The 18,313-nt window shown below is 47.0% G+C and overlaps 1 protein-coding gene across 10 annotated transcripts in view; it reads right to left on the reverse strand.

Annotated features, from left to right (window-relative positions):
- Positions 1-457: 457 nt before the first annotated feature.
- The window catches only part of LUC7L2 (LUC7 like 2, pre-mRNA splicing factor), a 54,593-nt gene continuing 36,737 nt past the window's right edge, over positions 458-18,313 (reverse strand). For 5 of the 10 annotated variants that reach the window (XM_056124056.1, XM_056124057.1, XM_056124059.1 and 2 more), the window contains 8 exons: positions 14,393-14,491; positions 13,184-13,294; positions 11,239-11,382; positions 9,123-9,299; positions 7,954-8,045; positions 6,708-6,737; positions 4,275-4,466; positions 460-670 (listed from right to left, as the gene is read on the reverse strand). In XM_056124056.1, coding sequence (XP_055980031.1) covers positions 490-670; positions 4,275-4,466; positions 6,708-6,737; positions 7,954-8,045; positions 9,123-9,299; positions 11,239-11,382; positions 13,184-13,294; positions 14,393-14,491 — 1,026 coding nt within the window. In that variant the 3' untranslated portion in view covers positions 460-489. Of the gene's footprint in view, positions 671-4,274; positions 4,467-6,707; positions 6,738-7,953; positions 8,046-9,122; positions 9,300-11,238; positions 11,383-13,183; positions 13,295-14,392; positions 14,492-18,313 lie in introns of all 10 variants that reach the window. The other 5 variants (XM_056124053.1, XM_056124054.1, XM_056124055.1 and 2 more) reach the window with 2 other exon arrangements.

Consider the following 18,313-nt stretch of genomic DNA (forward strand, 5'->3'; position numbering starts at 1 on the left):
TCTCCCAGTACTTGAATTTCTCCAGTACACGTTCCAGTATAAATGCTCTGAACTGTAACCAGCTAGTAATCAATGGGCATAGAACCTTAAAACAGAAAAGTCGATGGCTTCCCTGCCCCTATCCCTTAATAACGAGAGAGGTGAGGTATTAGGGGATACAAAAGTCAGAGGAAGAAGAATCAAGAAGAGAAATTCCTGAAGCTGCAGCTGCGTGGAACTCGTAAGGAAGACAGCTTCTTACAGGTGTTCCACAGTTCCCAAAGCAAGTCACACAATTTGTTCACTATCACTACTAGTAAAGAGACTAAAGACTCTGCGTCTGCGTGTAGGAAACTGTCCCCTCGGGCTGTCTGACAGGGTCACCAGAACTAGGGCTGTTGTCTGAAGCAGCTGGCCACTGCCCGGCTACCCTCGCTGGCTCGGTGTCTGGGACTAGCAAGAGTGTGACCCCCACCCCCCGGGAGCTTAAGGACGGAGGCAGGCACACGGCTAACATATCTCCCCCGCTTCGCGCTCTTCTGAGCTCCGCCTGTCTTCTGCTCTGCCATTAGCGCACTCATAGGACCGCTTCTGATCTTTCCGATCTCGGTCCCGAGGTGATCTGGCTCTGGAACGCCTGTCTCTGTCACGTGATGCTAAGTCTTGGTCTCTGAATCTTTCTTTTGAGGATCTGAAAAATATTAATTTGAGGAGCAAAATGTGTTGGGAAACCCAAAACCCAAAAGAAAGAGCTGGATAAATATTAAGGTACTGGTAGCGAGGATAGACAGATACCTCCAAGCACGAGAGAGGCAGCCTGCCGACAGGAGGAAGGCCTCGAACCGAGGAGAGACGGGCGGGCCACAGGGTGGCCAGACGCGGCCGCTGAAACGCTGCCCCACAGGGCAGGCTCATGTCTCAGCAATCTTAAAGCTTTCCCAATTCATAGCACGCGTATTTAATACAAAAATAATATCTAGACAACGCCTTTAAAAAGTGAGAAGGTATCACCAAATATTAAAAAAATATATGATGTGGGTTCCAAGTTGGTTAAAAACCAATGGACAGACACTAAAATATTTTATGTGTTGCAGGTCACATACAATCTCTATGGTACATTCTTCTCTTCTTTTCCATCAACCCTGTAACAATTTCATCCACAGCTCCTGGCCACGCAAGAAGGCCCTGAGCGAAGAAATGCTGCCACAGGCAGTGCTGTGAACACTTGCCGTAGGTAAGAGAACCGCGGACTGATATGGCTTTCAATGACCATTTACTGGGAAACTCAGCTCGACTCTTCCTGAGTTCATTTAACAGGGGAAAAAAGAAATACAGACAGATGATCACAGGATATTCTTGATTACCGTAATATTCCTTAGTATCACCTTTCTATTCCCAACTTCCGTAAGAAAGGGCCAAGTGACAGAACAAACCAGAGATTCAAGCGAAAGAAAAGCCCAAGGGACGGGTCAGCAGGAACAGTGCCTCCTACACTCTCAACACCCAGGATGAGGCTATGGCACGGATGAATCACACTGACTCAGTTCTTTACAGGTCCGAAGAACTTTCATGAACTTCATGTAAATCGTGTTCAAATTTGGGGTACGGCCTGAGGAACTGCCGACCAATAATCTGAATCAACTCTCAATTTCTGAGCAGAAAAACACTACTGTGCTCAGGCACAGAAATTTCAGAGAATTAAACAAAAAAATGGCTGAGAGATTATTAATTTTCAGGATGTCATCTTTTTATTATTTTTGGGGGTGCTCACACCTGGCAGTGCTCAAAGGTCACTCCAGACTAAGCTTGGGGACCCATCTGGGACACCAGAAATTGAACTTGGGTCGGCTGCAACAAGTGCCCTATCTGCTGTACTTGTTCTATCAATTTCTCTAAAGCGTGGGGAAAAAAAACAATCCCATGGTGCACTTGACCACACTGGCCCAGGTGCGGGACATGGCCTAGAGGTGGGCAGGAATAAGGGAAACAGCTAAGAGATGACCTGACTAAGGTTTGAGTATAATGTTCAATACATGACCTGTCTGTTCACTATCTGATTCGGATTATCGATGATTCTCACAAAGTGGGCGCTCTGAGCAGAGGAGAAAATACAGAATAATGAGCGTACTTGGCTAAGACCACTGAGTGCATGGAGTTGGCACTGAAGTCTGATGACATGTATCTGAACAGAGCAGGCAGTACAAAAACACAAATGATGCTCATTTACGAAGGATAATGGCGAAGAGAAAGTCGTGGAAAGAATGGACCTATACCTAAAAGCAAATACTTAAAACTAGGGCAAACCATTTTATTGTTTTCATTTTTTCCTGTGCCAGGGGTCAAACCCAGGGCTTCGAACACATCAGCTTTTACCTTAAAATTTAAACTCAGCACGTAAGCAAAGAGCTTGAAATTATGTGTACTGACACAGATTTTAAAAAGCAAACTCCGCTGATTTTTGTTAAAAATACTGAATGTTGTTTGGAAAGGAATAATTTGAGTCTCAGTATAGGGCGTCCTCTTAAGCAAACCAAACCTTTTTGTTTTACAAAAATAATCCTCTTTATGAAGATGCTGACGACCCGGGGCCAGGGGCCACGGAGAGCTGGGGACAGCGTGACACCACTCCATACACTGGGAAGGGTGGGACGAGGAACACCTCTGATGAGGCGCCTTCTAGTCCTGCCACCAAAAACCACGAAGAGCTCAGAGAAAGCACGAACCATGATGGGTAGGAAGTGACAAAGGAAATGTCTGGAATCAACCAGCAAGAGGGCTGTCCAGAGTGCCTGCGCGGGAGAATTCTCCTGGTGCTATTTCCTGAGCATGTACTGCGCCCGGGCTGGAGCGCGGGGTGAGAGGCCGTGCGGCCCGGGCCAACAGGCCCCTCACACATCTCTCCCCACCTGCCGCCCGTTCCTAGGAGATCTGCCATTCCACAGATCTTTTTGCTACCAGAGTTGATCCCTTTAATTATACACTGACTCTATTCACAGAAACCATTTTTTATTATTCTGGTGTTCCCGCATCTAAATGCCTATGTTTATTATATACACTTCCACACTTAATAAAGTGTGATCTAAGTTTGATTATTGTAAAAGATGTCATGATGTAAATAAAGTAACTGTGTTTTTTTTTTTTACGGGAGTAGAATAGTAGAAAGTATACAATTTTATTAAGAGGAAAATTTCAATGTTCTAATAAAGGAAAAAGAGTGAATCTGCTGAGAGTCGGAATTCGTTCACAACGTCTATGTCTGTGAAATCATTGCAATGTACACTTTAAACATCTTACAATTTTATTTGCCAACTATGCCTCAGTAGAGCTGGGGGTGGACAACGTCAACCAAAAATGGCTTGAAACTGGGCAAGAATATAATAAATTAAAAAATATGCCGAGAGCCTATTAACCTACTCAGCGTATGAGTGGTCTTAGAAAATGGCTAAATTGGGGGATCAAAAATATAAAGATTTTCCACAGCTTTCTGTGGTTGCTATCATGGGCTTTATGTGGAGTAATTCATAGAAAATTTAAGACTAGTGGGTCTAGGCACTCAAAAAAATGTTTTTATCATCTCTATGTTAAGGATAGTTGTCAATAATAGTAATAATAATTAAAAAAAAAAAACCATTTGAAGCATGTTCTATAGAAATTACCTGGCTACTGAGTCATCACGTGACCTGAGAAATTTTGGAGCTTGATCTGTGAGAATCGTCAAGGCTAAGCTCCACCATGTCCCAGTCCTCCAAAGCGGAGGACTCGTCCTATCCACACCTCACCGGGGCCAACCCTCCTCGCACTCAGAGCCAAGTTTTCAGGCCGAGGAGGCGGGACAGCATAAGTCTGCAGACCTGCCCCACCCCACTAACTCACACAGCCACCATGAACCCAAGGTACAGAACGAGCCTGCGCTGGGAAAGGAGCGTCAGATCAAAGCTTGGAAAACAATAAGTCAAACAAAGTTAAACAATTCTTTTAATGAGGACTTCTCAGAGCCCCTAATTTGCGAATACATACTGAAAAAAACTCCAAATATTGGTGCTGAAAATTATTTGCCCATGAAGTACTTTTTTCCAAGACACACTACGTAGTGAAAAACAATACCCCTGCACATTTTGGTTCCAAATTCTTATTCTGGGCTCGTAAATATATTCTTTCTAAGCTACCCACATAGGAAAACAAATGTTATACACCCACACACAAATGTGTACATATTACCAGATGCACGTTTCAGCCAACAGTATCCGACTACACGGTTAAGGGAGTTCCGTGTCCCCTCACGGACACCTCAGTACCTCCTCCGGGATCGCTCTCTGCTCCTGTCTCGAGAGCTGTGCCCGCTTCTCTGGTGGCTGCGGCTGCGGCTGCGGCTGCTGGAGCGGGACCTGTGGCGATGGCGCTTCTCTCGGGACTTGGACCGCGTTCTCCTCTTCCGTTCTCGGGACATGGAGCGGGAACGGTGTCGGCGGTGCTCTCTGGACCGGGATCTACACAAACCAAGGCAGAGACGGGAGCTCAGATGGGACTTGGTTCCTCATCGATCGAAGCCACACTCACCAGGGCCCAGGGCTTCACACCCAGGTCGGCTCATGCAAGGCAAGTATCCTGGCCGCTGGACTATGGCTCCTGCCCCAGAAAACCTATTCTTGGGACACTCACAATTGCTTGGGAGCTGCAGTGAACGCCAATTCTATCCGAGTCAGCTAATCTAGACTAAAAGAACTGCAGAAGATTTAATAACTACATACTGCAATATCAAAATAAAAAAAATTAAACACTAGTCTTTCTAGGTTAATCAGTATCGTGCAACTTACCCCAGAAACACACACATTCTCTCATGTATTTAATGAAATAAAGATGCTGTTTATAAATATATTTCTAAACGGGTAGGGCGTTCGCCTTACACGCGGCCAACATGGCCGACCCGAGTTCGATTCCTCCGCCCCTCTCGGAGAGCCCGGCAAGCTACCGAGAGTATTCGATATGCCAGACACAGTAACAACAAAGTCTCCAATGGAGACGTTACTGGGCCCGCTCGAGCAAATCGACGATCAACGGGAGGGAAAAAAAAAAAATGTATTTATAAAGCTGCAGAGACAGCTCCAAAGAGTTGGGCGTTTTGCATGAGCAGCCTTGCATGTGGAGAGCCTGGTTCAGTCCCAGCCACTGCACAGCCCCCAAACACTGCTGGGAGTATACCTGAGCACCACACTGGGCTCAGCCCAGTGTATATATTTGTAGAACCCAGTATATATATTTTTAGAGTATATCCCCTTAAAAAATTGTATTATAAACCTACACACATAGATACACAACTCTATTACATGCCAGGGGATTATAGTGAATGAATGCTTTGAAATTTTAGGCAACCTTTAAAGACATTTTGCATACTTTGGGGGACCGTATGGAATGCCAGGGATTGAACCCGGATCGGCCACGTGCAAGGCAAACACCCTACCCGCTGTGCTATCGCTCCGACCCCTTTAGGGTTTTTTTTTTAAAAATACTTTATTATTGTTAGTTTTGGTTTGGGGGCCACACACAGTGGTGCTTAGGATTTACTGCCATCTCTGCACTCAGGACCCTCTCCTGGCAGACTCGGGGAAACCTGGTTCAGCCGCGTGCAAGGCAAGCGCCCCACCCCCACAGTCCAGGTTCACATGCACTTTTATGGTGGGTTTTCTTTTTGGGGTGGGGGGGTGCTTTTTGGGTCACACCCAGAAATGCACAGGGGTTACTCCTGGCTCACGAACTCAGGAACTACTCCTGGCTGTGCTCGGGGGACCATATGGGATGCTGGGAATCGAACCCGGGTCGGGCCGCGTGCAAGGCAAACACTCTACCCGCTGTGCTATCACTCCAGCCCCCACATGCACTTTTAGAAATAAATATATACACAGTGGGTGCGGGGCTGAGGGTGTGGGTGTGGGACGGGAGAGGACAATCTGGTCGGGCTGTAGCTCGGCAGTGATGTTTGCTCCTTCTCATGGACAGCCCTCATCTGGCTGTGCTCAAGCGGAAGTATGCGGAGCTGAGGATGAAACCCATACCTCCTGCAAGCAAAGCATGAATTCCAGCAGACTGGCTCTCTCCGGCCCCCAATTAGACTTAAAATAAAAAGAAAGAAAGAAAGAAAGAAAGAAAGAAAGAAAGAAAGAAAGAAAGAAAGAGATAGATCCTGGGGCCGGAGAGATAGTACAGAGGGGAGGGGGCTTGCTTTGAAGGGCCAGAGAGACTACAGTGGACAGGAAGCCTGTTTTGCGCGTGGCAGACCCAGGTATGATCCCCAACATCCCACAGGTTCCATAAGCATCACTAGATGTCGCCCCAAAATAAAAGATGAAATTCTAGGGAGAGATAGCACAGCGGGTAGGGCGTTTGCCTTGCACACGGCCGACCTGAGTTTGATTCCCAGCATCCCATATGTTCCCTGAGCACCACCAGGGGTAATTCCTGAGAGCAGAGCCAGGAGTGACCCAAAAAGAAAAACAAAACAAAACAAAAAAAAAAACCACTGAAACACTTTAGTTTTTCCTTAGATTCAGGACATTAGGGTTTGCTTACTGCTCCTGAAATACCTTGACCAACTTCTCAAATGACAATGGATTAGCCTCAAACTACACAAGAAATGTGAGTTCTGAATCTGCTTATTCATTTAAAAACTATTTAATCTATAAAAACCATCTCTCAAAAACAGACTGTTTATACTTATACTACGTAACACTTACCTTTTGGGGTTCTTGCTATGTGATCGAGACCTAAAAGACAGAAAATCTTATTCCAGCAAAGTAATATAAATAAGAGTGAAAGGTTCGATGTGCTGATAAAATTAAACTATTCAGGATTTCTGGTTTTTAAAATGACAGAATTTTGGCCTTTGGGTCACACGTGGCAACGTTCGGGGGCTCCTCTTGGCTCTATACTAAGGAATTATTCCTGGCAGTGCTCAGGGACCATGGGTGAAGCTAGAAACCTAATGACCCACTATACTATCTTTCTGGCCTGTTAGAAATCTGATCCCTGTAAACCTCATTAACCTTACCTGGGGAGTGTGGGAGTTTGGGGCCACACCTGACGGACTCTGGGGTTACTCCAAGCTCCGTGCTCAGATCAGTCCTACCAGTGCTTGGGAACCATACTGGGTGCCAGGGATCAAACCCAGGCCAGCTGTGTGCAAGGCAAGTACCCTACATGCTGTAGTATCTTTCCGGCACCAAGTATCATTTTACAAATATAAGGAGTGTAATCACTACACACTTTTCTTTTTCTCTTTGGTTTTTGGATCACACCCAACAGCGCCCAGTGCTCAATATTGTCATTTATATAGTGTCAGATATTACAATACAGTTATTATCTCCATAGAAACTCAATATGACAAAACCTAAAGTGCTTCCCTAAACTATGGGAAATAAAGACTTTAAGAGCTTTATTGATACCATAAGCTCCTGAATAAATGAAATTGTTTCATTGTCATCTGATAGGAAGAGAAGATCAACAAATGAAGTGGGGTTAAACATCAAAAACAGACCGAGCTAGTCATGGATTACATTGGGATTTACTTAGTTGAGGCCCATCTGCTGAGAGAGCACGGAGAGCCCAGAGGAGGGAGACGCAATGAAGAACCTGCCACACGATACACACTTCTCGGGACAAAGACTGTAAGAGAAGCTGTGGGTCCAGGTCACAATGAATGCTCTGAAGTTTACATCCACTTCATCAAACGATCTTTGTTAGCCCTCACATGACAGTATTTTTGTATGTTTTTCGGCCACACCCAGCAATGCTCAGAGGACCATATGGGATGCTGGGGATTAAACCCAAGTGAGCCCGCGCAAAGTGCCCTATCCACGGTGCCATCTCGCAACCGAACATGACAGAGTCTGTAAACAGGCAACATTTCCCAGGTGCAGGTTCCTTATTAACAGCTGACACTCTCTTTTCAAGGACCTGGGTACTCAGTTCTTTGATGCTTACCTCCTCAGCTTCTCCCTTTCTTCCCTTTCCCTTTCTTCTCTTCGTTTCAGGCGTTCCTGGTTTCTTTTCTCCTGCTTCTCAGCTACAACTCTCTTGAAAATACAATGACAGAACAAACAATATATGAGGATCATAATGGAACAGGTCACTCTTTTCTGTCTGGGGCTACACTTGGAGGCGCTGGGCTCGAGGACTACACACAAATCTCTGAAGCACTGAATCCCAAGCAGGCTGTCTGCCGCAGGCACAGCCTGGATCCGAGATGCCTCCCTGGTGACGAGTCCGCTCTTAAGAAGCACCACTCGGAACTTCACTCTGGCTTCCATACCCGGAGTGTAACATCTAAATCTATATAATAACGATTCATCTTGAAATGATGCCCGGTATAATGGTCAGGCTTGAAAGTCTGGTTTCCTGAGTCGGGCCACCTACTCTGGAGCAGGAAGCTTGCCAGAACGGGGCGGGGGAGAAGAGCAGCAGTTGGAAGAGAGAAGGAACCACTCTCACAATGACAGCTGGAAATGATCACCATGGATGAGGACTGAGTGCCGAAAGGAGGTAAAGATTAAGGCACAGTACCCCTTCAGTGACGGCAATGCAAACCACAGTGCCCAACGGAAAAAAGGAAAGTGTCTGCCTGCCACAGAGGCAGGCTGTAGTGGGAAGGAAACTGAGGGCACTGCTGGAGGGAAGTGGACACTGGTGAAGGACTGGTGTTCTGAACACTGTACTTTGTATTCTGAGTGACACTCAATCATCAACAACTTTGTAACATTGTATCTCACAGTGATTACTATAAAAAAAAAAAGAACCTGATTTCTAGGTGCTAGAGTGATTACACACCAGGTGGGATTCCTGAGTGCAGAGACCAGAGAAAGCCCTGAGCACTGCAGGTGTTGCCTTGAAACACCACCACAACAAATTAGTATAAAATTTAGCTCGCAAACATCTAATATCATCCAATGTAAACTGCCAAGTATAGAGGTATTTTAAAAGTTTCTCAACCATCACCCATTAAATGAAACTCCATATTAATGAAACAAAGTAAAAAAACCATACCAAATATATATGTGTGTGTGTATGCGTATATGTGTACACACATGCGCGCGTGCCAAAAGAATGAAAGCCTACAACAGGATTAAATAAGAGGTACTAATTTACCAATGTACCTTTAATTCTTCAAGCTTTTCTCTGATTTCAATAAATCCCAGGTGCAGTTTTCCCCCAAAATGGTCCGCCAGTCGCCGGTCATTATCATGGAGCCCTAAATAGGCCGAGCAAACCTCACACACGCGAAGTTTCTGCTGCTGGAAACTGGAAGCTGGCATAGAATTCCGATAAACTTCCTATATAGAAGTGAGACGAAGAATGTCAGTACACACCTCAGCAGTTCAGTTCCATAAAATACACAAAAGCATGCTTCTTTGTGGCGCTCATTACTCATCGTGTCCAGTCTCACGTCGCCTTCACTGCATGGAACCATCTCAAATGTCTCTTGCCCGGAACAGCCCTCACAACTCGACCTGACACGAAGCACGACCTCCTGCAGCCCGCCCAGCGTGCGCAGGCCACTTCCTGTCATCTGTCAGGTGATTAGCGAGCCTGTCTCCCACGGTGTCACTGCTTCCTTCCAGCCAAGTTTTGGTTCTGAGTCACACCCAGCAGTACCCTGCCCGGGGCAGCTCCCAGTGCTCTGCTCTCTGGGCAGTGCTCAGGAGACCAAGCACTAGTGTCCCTCCTCGTCAGCTGTCCCACTGGGCTCAAGGCACGTTGCTCTGTTGTGGGGGGAGGGAAGGGAGTGTTTGTTCTTACTTATTTGGGTTTTAGAGCCACAGCCCATGCATTATTCAGTCTTGGGTTGAATCCCAGGCACTGGAGAACAAAACATAAAGCAGAAACATCTGTTTCTTACTCGTCTTTCTACTTAGTCCCTGGTAAATAAGTAAGAGAGAAAGTCTAACTTAATAGTAATGGCAGGGTACCTTAAAAAGAAAAGAAAAGAAAAGAAAAGAAAAGAAAAGAAAGAAAGAAAGAAAGAAAGAAAGAAAGAAAGAAAGAAAGAAAGGGGCCCAGATAGACAGTATAGCAGGTAGGTATTTGCCTTGCATGTGGCCAACCTGGCTTTCAATCGCAGCATCCCATATGGTTCCCCCGCAGGAGAACCGCCAGGAGTAATTCCTGAGTGCAATCAGGAGTAACGCCTGTGCACTGCCTGGTGTGGTCCCCAAAACAAACCAAAATCAAAACCAAAAACACAGGGGAGGGGAAGTGCCCCGGGTTGAGAGGAAATCCGCATCTCAGGGGCTCTACACTCCATTGGAAAGCAGGCCAGTGTGACCCAGGTAACAGCACTGGGCTCTAGTGCTGAGACAGCAGACAATCCCAGTGGAAGGCACCCCACTTTCTCAAGGACACGAGCGGGGCCAACCAACAGAGAGTTCTGCAAGACATCCAAGTCTGACCTGCACAGGGCTCAAGAATGAGAGGAGGGTTCCATGGTCCTAGCTGACTGTCCCCAGAGAAGAATATCGCATCATGGGGCTGGAGGGATAGCACAGTGGGTAGGGAGTTTGCCTTATATGTGGCCGACCCAGGTTCAATTCCGCCCAAACATCCAAATCGTAATATAGAAACCATTAATGAGTGTGATATACATTATATTTAAATTGGCTTTTGTTTTCTAGGTGGGGACGGGCTACACTAGACTCGTACACAAAGGCTGCTCCCAGCAGTGTTCAGCAGACCTGTGGCAACCAGGGAAACGCGGTCTTCTATGCAAAGGATGTGAGCCACCCTCTAGCAGTCTCCTGGGCCTCTGAACTTCCTTTAACAACTATTCGTCAAATGAATCAAATGTTCTTGATTTTGGGAGTGCTGGAAACTGAACCCAGGGCTCCATACATGCAAGGAAAGTGCCCTACCACTGAGCCACACCCCCCAGCCACCAAATCTGTAGTAGACATAAGTAGCCCCTGGGCTCAGGAGATGCCCGAAAGGGCTGGGGTGCATGCTCTGCACGCAGAAGCCCAAGAACACTTCGCAGTGAACCACTGGGTACCGTGTCCCCCATGTAAAGGTGGTGCCAAGGCTCAGTTTCAGAAGATCAAGTGCGCACACCGCACAGGGGAGGCCTAGTTTCCACCAGCTATGGCCACCCCACCCTTGATAAGGAGGGGGGCTGGAAATGGAGCAGACCACATTATCAGCACCAGGAACGTATGTACAAAAACACATGTATGCCAATAAAATATGAAAAATAAAATCACTTAAAGAAAAAAAAATTACCTCTGCTTCTCTTTTTTTAGCCCGCGCTTTCTCTACTTCATCCATTACTTTCTGGGATTCTTCCACATTCCCTTCAGCTCCAAGCTGTTCCACTTTAGCCAATAATTTACCAATTTCTTCATTTAATTCATGAACACGTTCTGCCTGGAAAAGGAGAAACAGCATCACAGAAGATCAGGAACCAAAGCCAGACCAAGAAGAGGTTCAAACACTGCTAAGAAAAGAGCCTTCCAGTGGCCGCTGGGGTGAGACCACTGGGGGCACAGCCGGCATGAGCCGCCCAGGCCAGCGGCTTTGGGGAGGAGGCTGGAATAAGCACATTCGACACAGGAGGGCCTAGAAGGCACCACTGTGACTGGGTCACAGGAGAAGACAGTGGAACTCCTGCCTGGGGCTGCTCAGTGGCCAATGGCCGACTCAAGGATGGCAACGCACCAGCTGAGGCAGAACAACAGGGCGCTGGAGTCCAACCAAAACGGACTACAGCCTAAGTGCGACTGTCAGAACCTCCTGAGCTCGGAGGTAATCGGTTAAGTAGCACACAGTGGGACTGGGACTCAATCCCTGGCGCTTTATATGATCCCCGAAGTCCTGCCAGGAGTGATCCCTGAGCCTAGAGATGGAGTACGCACACTTGTGCATGACGTTAGGACAGCATTATTTAAAGGGATGCAACATAAACCCGTATAGCTTAGACTTTCCCCAACAGTGTAGGATCTAATGTAATGAGATATTAATTTTTTTTTCTTTTAGGGTCACACCTGGCAATGCTCAGGGGTTTACTCCTGGCTCTGCACTCAGTAATTACTCTTGGTGTTACTCAGGGGACCATATCGGATGCCGGGAATCGAACCCCGGTCGGCCACGTGCAAGGCAAATGCCCTATCTGGGGTTTATCTCCAGCCCCGAGATATTAACTTAAAAGCACTCATTTTATGGGGCTTTTCTGGGGGTGCTCATTTTTATAAACCCCATCTTTTGAGAACCTTATAGACCAATAAACAAAGGGGGTGGGAGTGGAAGGGCACAAGCAATCCTTTCCCTCACAGGTGAACTTATTTTCCTTTCCCTCTACCTGGCAAGCACTAATGTTGCCATTAGGACTCTTATCTCGGTGACATCACGAGCTGCTGGTACGAAAGGAAAATGGTTCAGCATGACTCACCATGATTAAGCAGCATGCTACTGGTCATAAATCTATCCAGAGAAATGAGAGCCAAGTCCACACAAAAGTGTGCACACAAGGGGCCAAATACTACAGCAGACAGGGTGCTTGCCTTGCATGAGGCCAACCAGGGTTCAATTCCTGGCACCCCACATGGCTCCCTAAGCCCAGCCAAGAGAGATCCCTGAGCACAGAACCAAGAACAAGTGCTGAGCACCAACAGCTGTGGCCCCTAAACCAAAACAAAAAAAGATCACCTTAACATGAGTCTCAGGGAAGCACACTGAACAGAAAAAAACAATCTCAAAAGAATACATATGAATCTGTAGTGAGGACACTACGAAAGTCACTTGCCTTGCACACAGTGGGACTGGGACTTAATCCCTGGCGCTTTATATAATCCCCAAAGTCCTGCCAGGAGTGATCCCTGAGCCCAGAGATGGAGTACGCACACTTGTGCATGAAGTTAGGACAGCATATACAATCCGTGTTAAGTCTTGGGAATCTCCAATGTCAATGATCTCAAAATGAAAAGTTAACTAGGAGTAGCACCGTAGCACTGTTCTCCCGTTGTTCATCGATTTGCTTGAGTGGGCACCAGTAACATCTCACAACAAATCGTGAGACTTGTTACTGTTTTCGGCATATCAAATACGTCAAGGATAGCTTGCCAGGCTTTGCCGTGAGGGTGAGATACTCTCGGTAGCCCGCTGGGCTCTAACTAAGAGCAGTGAGCATAAATAAATGACTTTGTACTAGTGAAACGATTAAAATTCTTACCTTTGCAGCCACTTCCGCACTAATCTCTTCTTGAGTTTCTGCTAGCCTCTTCTTGGCCACTTCTGTCCTTCGATCACAGTCAGCAATGAATGACTGCAGATGATCCATAGCCTGCAAAGCAAAGGTTAGTCAGCAAGAGGAGTTGGCAGAAGAGACGCTGCAGGCATGAAGGCAGCTGCAGTGCAGATGGCTCACCCTGGGGCAGACCCTGATTCGACCCTTCCTCCTATGTGGCTCCCCAGACACTGCCAGAAATGACCCCTGCAAAGAGCCAGGAGTAGCCCCGAGTAGAGGCGGGTGAGCCTGCCCACCCCTTCCCTCCCCCCGCCCCCCTTTCCAGGGAAGTTCATCCCAGAAAAGTGACATTATACAGAAACAACTTCATTCCACGTTTGCCACTGACTATGGCCCAGAAGATGTTTAGTGGCTGGCAGAGCTGGCCTGAACACCTGGGGCAACATTGACTGACCTAAAGGGGCATTTTAGAAGTAGTTTTATTAAATTTTAGTATGAAAGGGTCTAGAAAGGTAGTACAGCAGGTAGGGCACTTGCCCCACACGTGGCCAGCCAGGTTCGAAACCCGGCGTCCTGTATGGTCCCCAAACGCCGCCATAAATGATCCCTGATCACCGTGGGCGTGGGCCACCTCCCTCCCTGTTCCCCGATAAAAATTCCATCAAGGGGACTGGAGTGATAGCACAATGGGTAGGGCGTTTGCCTTGCATGCAGCCAACCCGGGTTCGATACCCAGCATCCCATATGGTCCCCCAGGCACCACCAGAAAAAATTTCTGAGTGCAGAGCCAGGAGTAACCAACGCCGGGTGTGACCACCCCCCCAAAAAAAACCCCAAAAACAAAAAAAAAACACTATCAGGAATTTAAAAAATAAATAAAAGCAGACTCAATGATTAACTGAAAATAGTATTTTCTAAGAAACTGGCATAGGAAAAACAATTGCCAGGAAAGTGAATTGGTAACAAAACCACTAGTTTCTTCGGGTGTGACTCCCCCACACCCCTTAAAAAAAAAAAACCAGGATTCATTCAGTTCTTATTTTCAAATAACTAAGTGTGCCTTATTACTACCCTTCATAAAATCACCAAACAAAGGTAATTGCTAAAAGCATTTTCCTACTCAAAGAAATGGTATCATATGTAATATACTGGACTACAGAAAATAATTGAACCAGAAGAAGTAAAATCACATACGTCGAGTTCAAAGAAAAAATCTTGTTCTTTGGATGCGATTTCATAATCCGCTCTTAGAGCCAGGTCATGCACTTTCAGACATTCTCCAAGATCCATTCTCTAGAAGGAAAGAGGGAGAGACACGCTATTAGAAACACTGAATGCATTTCTCAGACAGTCATCAAGCACAGTTTTATTTAAAGATACTAAATTATACAGTTACATCTCCTTAAAGAGCTTGCAAAATGGAATTTCACAGCAAAGTACAAAAACATGGTAGCAGGGGAAAAAAATTCTGTCTACCAACAGATGGACAATGATCACCCCCATATGCACCGTCTTTCAGAAGCTGGAAAACAACCTTCAAGGTCTCAAGGCTTATTTCACTGGTCTAACAGCAAAGGCAGTTAATTTAAACTAAATAATGTGCAAAGAAAATCAAAGAATTCCAGTTTTCAAACAATTATTTGGTCTCCAGACAAGACTTACGGAATTGGGGGCTAGAGCAATAGCACAGCGGGGAGGGCGTTTCCCTCGCATGCAGCCGGACCTGGGTTCTATCCCTGGCATCCCATATGGTCCCCCAAGCATTGCCAGGAGTAACCTCTGCATCGCTGGGTATGACCCCAAAACCGCCAAAAAAAAAAAAAAAAACCCCAAAACCCAGACTCAGGGGATCTAGCTAAGAAGGTAGTTTAGACTTCCCGCTAGCTGGGCGGGCACCTCCCTGGGACTACTCCAGAACTCTCCCTTCCCATGGGCTTCCAGCAGCCTCCACAGCTGACCTGCACTGCATTAAGGGCTCACACAACAGGCCCTGAAGTGCCCGGCAGCTCTACTCAACATATTCCAAGCTTGCGGTTATTCTGTGAGGACAGGCAGGAGACAGAGCGCAAGCCCCAGCTTAATCCCTCAGCACTTCCAGGGCATCAACTCAAAGACTCACCCCCAGCACTGCGAGAACACTAGGAAAGCAATGGGGAAAAACACAAAGAAGCCCACCCAGTCTGAGGCGCTAAAATATCACTGAAGACGTGTACACCAGCAAACCCTCAGACACTCTCTTTAGTGGACACTATGATGAGGATGTTTGAGTTCAAAGAAAAGACAGCACAGGAAGTCAGCAAAGCAGAAGAAAGCTTGCAAGTAGAAGTGAAAAAAGTACTAGCCAGAAATGAAGAACGTGGTAGGTGAAATAAAAAAAAAATAGAAGCTCTGACCAACAGAAAAACAGTTGCTGAGCAAAGACAGAGGCCCGAGAAGGAAGAAAACACTAGGAAAGAACAGAAGGTGGAAAACAGTCCAAAAAGAAATGAACAGTGTATCAGCGGACTATGGGATGGGTTCAAGAGGAACAACATAACAGGAGGGCAAATGTGAAGAAACAATACAGAAGTCATTAGTAAAAACCGGTGCCTGAGGATTACAGGCCAGAATCCAAGAAGCCTGAAGGGTCCGAGTGAAAACAGACCCAATCAGGAAAACCTCAAGACATCACAATCACAATGACAAAGCCTAGAGAGAGACAGAATCCTGAAAGCAGCAAGACCCATAAGGGAACCAAGGCACCAAGGAAAGCCCAGTAGGTGCAGAGCAGGTCTACGAATGAGATTTGATGAGTCAGAGAGTATGGAGGGATACAGCTCAATGCTAACTTTGTGAAGAAACCCCACCTACCACAAGCAGATACACTCTTGTTGGACCTAGAATCCTTCTACACGGGATTCTAATTGGACATTATCTGCAAAATCAGAGGGTTTTCTCATTCCTGAGACAAACCCCCCCCAAGTTTATTTTCACATGTTCTGGGCAACAGATCGGACCTCTCGAGGGGAGGGGGCAGACATACTTCAACAAGCTGCAGCGGGGATCAGTCAAGAGCTTTTGTGACTGCAGGGCAGCTGCACTACAACTAAACTTTCCCAATGAAACAAACTACAGGGTTCATGAAGCAGGATGCGAAGTTGAAAAAACATTCCTTTTGTTTTATTTGGAGACGCACCTGGTGCCGGGGACTGACCCTGGTGGCCGTGTGCAAGGCAAGCCCTACCCACTGCTCTGACTCTCCAGCACCACCTTTGTTTGTTGCTGCACAAAGAATACATAAAGGAGAAGCATAACAAAATACTACGGCAGCAAAATGACCCCTTCATGTAGGAAACGAGCACCCCCTCTAGCCCTGTGCTGTGCTAGTGCTAGGGACAGTGTGGCACAGGTACAGTCTCTGCGTTCACAGGGCTGACAGTCAAGAGAGGGCAAACAAGTATTACGCTATCACTGTGTCTCGACAGTGACCTAATACAATTCCAACGTGCTCATTTCTGCTCAAGGTTACCTGGGAACAGATGGGGAAGGAAAAACCTGTCTGGGGCCAGAGACCTGGAACACCAACTCTGCATGCAAGAACCGCAGCTCAGTTTCTGGCACCACCTGGTGCCCTCAACGCCACCAGGAATACTGCAGGGTGTGGTCTAAACAACCTTTCTGAAGGAGACATTTCAACTGGATCGGAAAGTAAAGGCCGGAGCAATACTACAGCAGGGAGGGCATTTGCCTTGTACATGGCTGACCCGGGTTTATCTCCCAACATCCCATATGGTCCTCGGGTACCGCCGGGAGTAACCCCCAAAACGAACCAAAAAAGACTAAAACTCATAGTAAGCAGGAGGCAGCCTAGAGTGATGACAAGGCTTGGACCTCAGCTTGGTATGCAGCATCTGAAAAACGGTTTTTGCCTTTAAACTGTGATCACACCGACTTAGAGATATATATTAGGAACTGGGCAAGCACAGTAAGAATAGTGGCTGAGGTGCTCCCTCACAAGCCACTGACCCTGGCTCGATGCCTGGCACCACTCTATGGCCCCTGAGCAGTGTCAAGTCTTTCCTGACAGAGCCAGGCAAAGCCCGGAGCATCACCATGTGTGGGCCAAACGCCTTCCCGCCGAAATAAAAACACATACTGAGGGGCTGGAGCAATAGCACAGCGGGTAGGGCGTTTGCCTTGCACGCGGCCGACCCGAGTTTGATTTCCAGCATCCCATGTGGTCCCCTGAGCACCGCCAGGGTAATTCCTGGGCGCAGAGCCAGGAGTTACCCCTGTGCATCGCTGGGTGTGACCCAAAAAGGGAAAAAAATAAAAACACATACTGAGAAAGGAGAGGAATCTCCTAGTGGAGGTTCTAAAAGTAAACCCCTCTACGTAAGAGCGCCAGTCGGGGCAAGAGATGCAATCTTAGGGGCCGGCAAGGGGGGATCCAGAGACTAGAGGTGCTTCCTGGGGGCGGGGGGGAAATGCAGCCAGTGTCTCCCCCCTTCCCCTCTCCCACCCCAGCTCCAGCCCTGGCCTTTTCTTTTCATCCCTCTCCCCCATGAGAGTGTGGCCCTGGCCATGTCATCGTGTTCCTGTGTCCCCTGCATGTTCCCCACCCTTCACCCCCTCCCCTTTTGCGCGGACCCTATTATAATAAATAAAAAAAAAAAAAAAGTAAACCCCTCTGCGCCAAAACCCACATTCTCTGTACTAGCTCATTTCAACAAGGCTACAAACGCAATACATAAAGGGTCTCAGGCAAGACCAAACTACACCAAGTTTGCCAGATATATAGCGAGTTTCCTCCAGGTTACTGAGTTTCCAGATAATGAAGAGACCTCTTAACACCTTTTACTCTAGACTATAAAGGAAAGAAATGAACCACTGAAGTTTTTATCCTTTTATGGCTAAGATTTCAAGACAAAAGAAGGTTCTCTACATAATACTACCTCAGCGGAGCTGGAGAGGTCTGCGGGGAGGGCACTTGCTTTGTGTGCAGCTGACCCGGGTTGGACACTCTACCATACTCCATATGGTCCCCCAGGCCTGCCAGGAGTGATTCCTGAGTGCAAAGCCACAGTAACCCCTGACCGCTGTGTTCGTCCCCACCCCCAGCCCCCAGTCATGGGA

Source organism: Sorex fumeus, unplaced genomic scaffold, assembly GCF_029834395.1.
Source record: "Sorex fumeus unplaced genomic scaffold, SorFum_2.1 ptg000048l, whole genome shotgun sequence".
NCBI lineage: Eukaryota > Metazoa > Chordata > Mammalia > Eulipotyphla > Soricidae > Sorex > Sorex fumeus.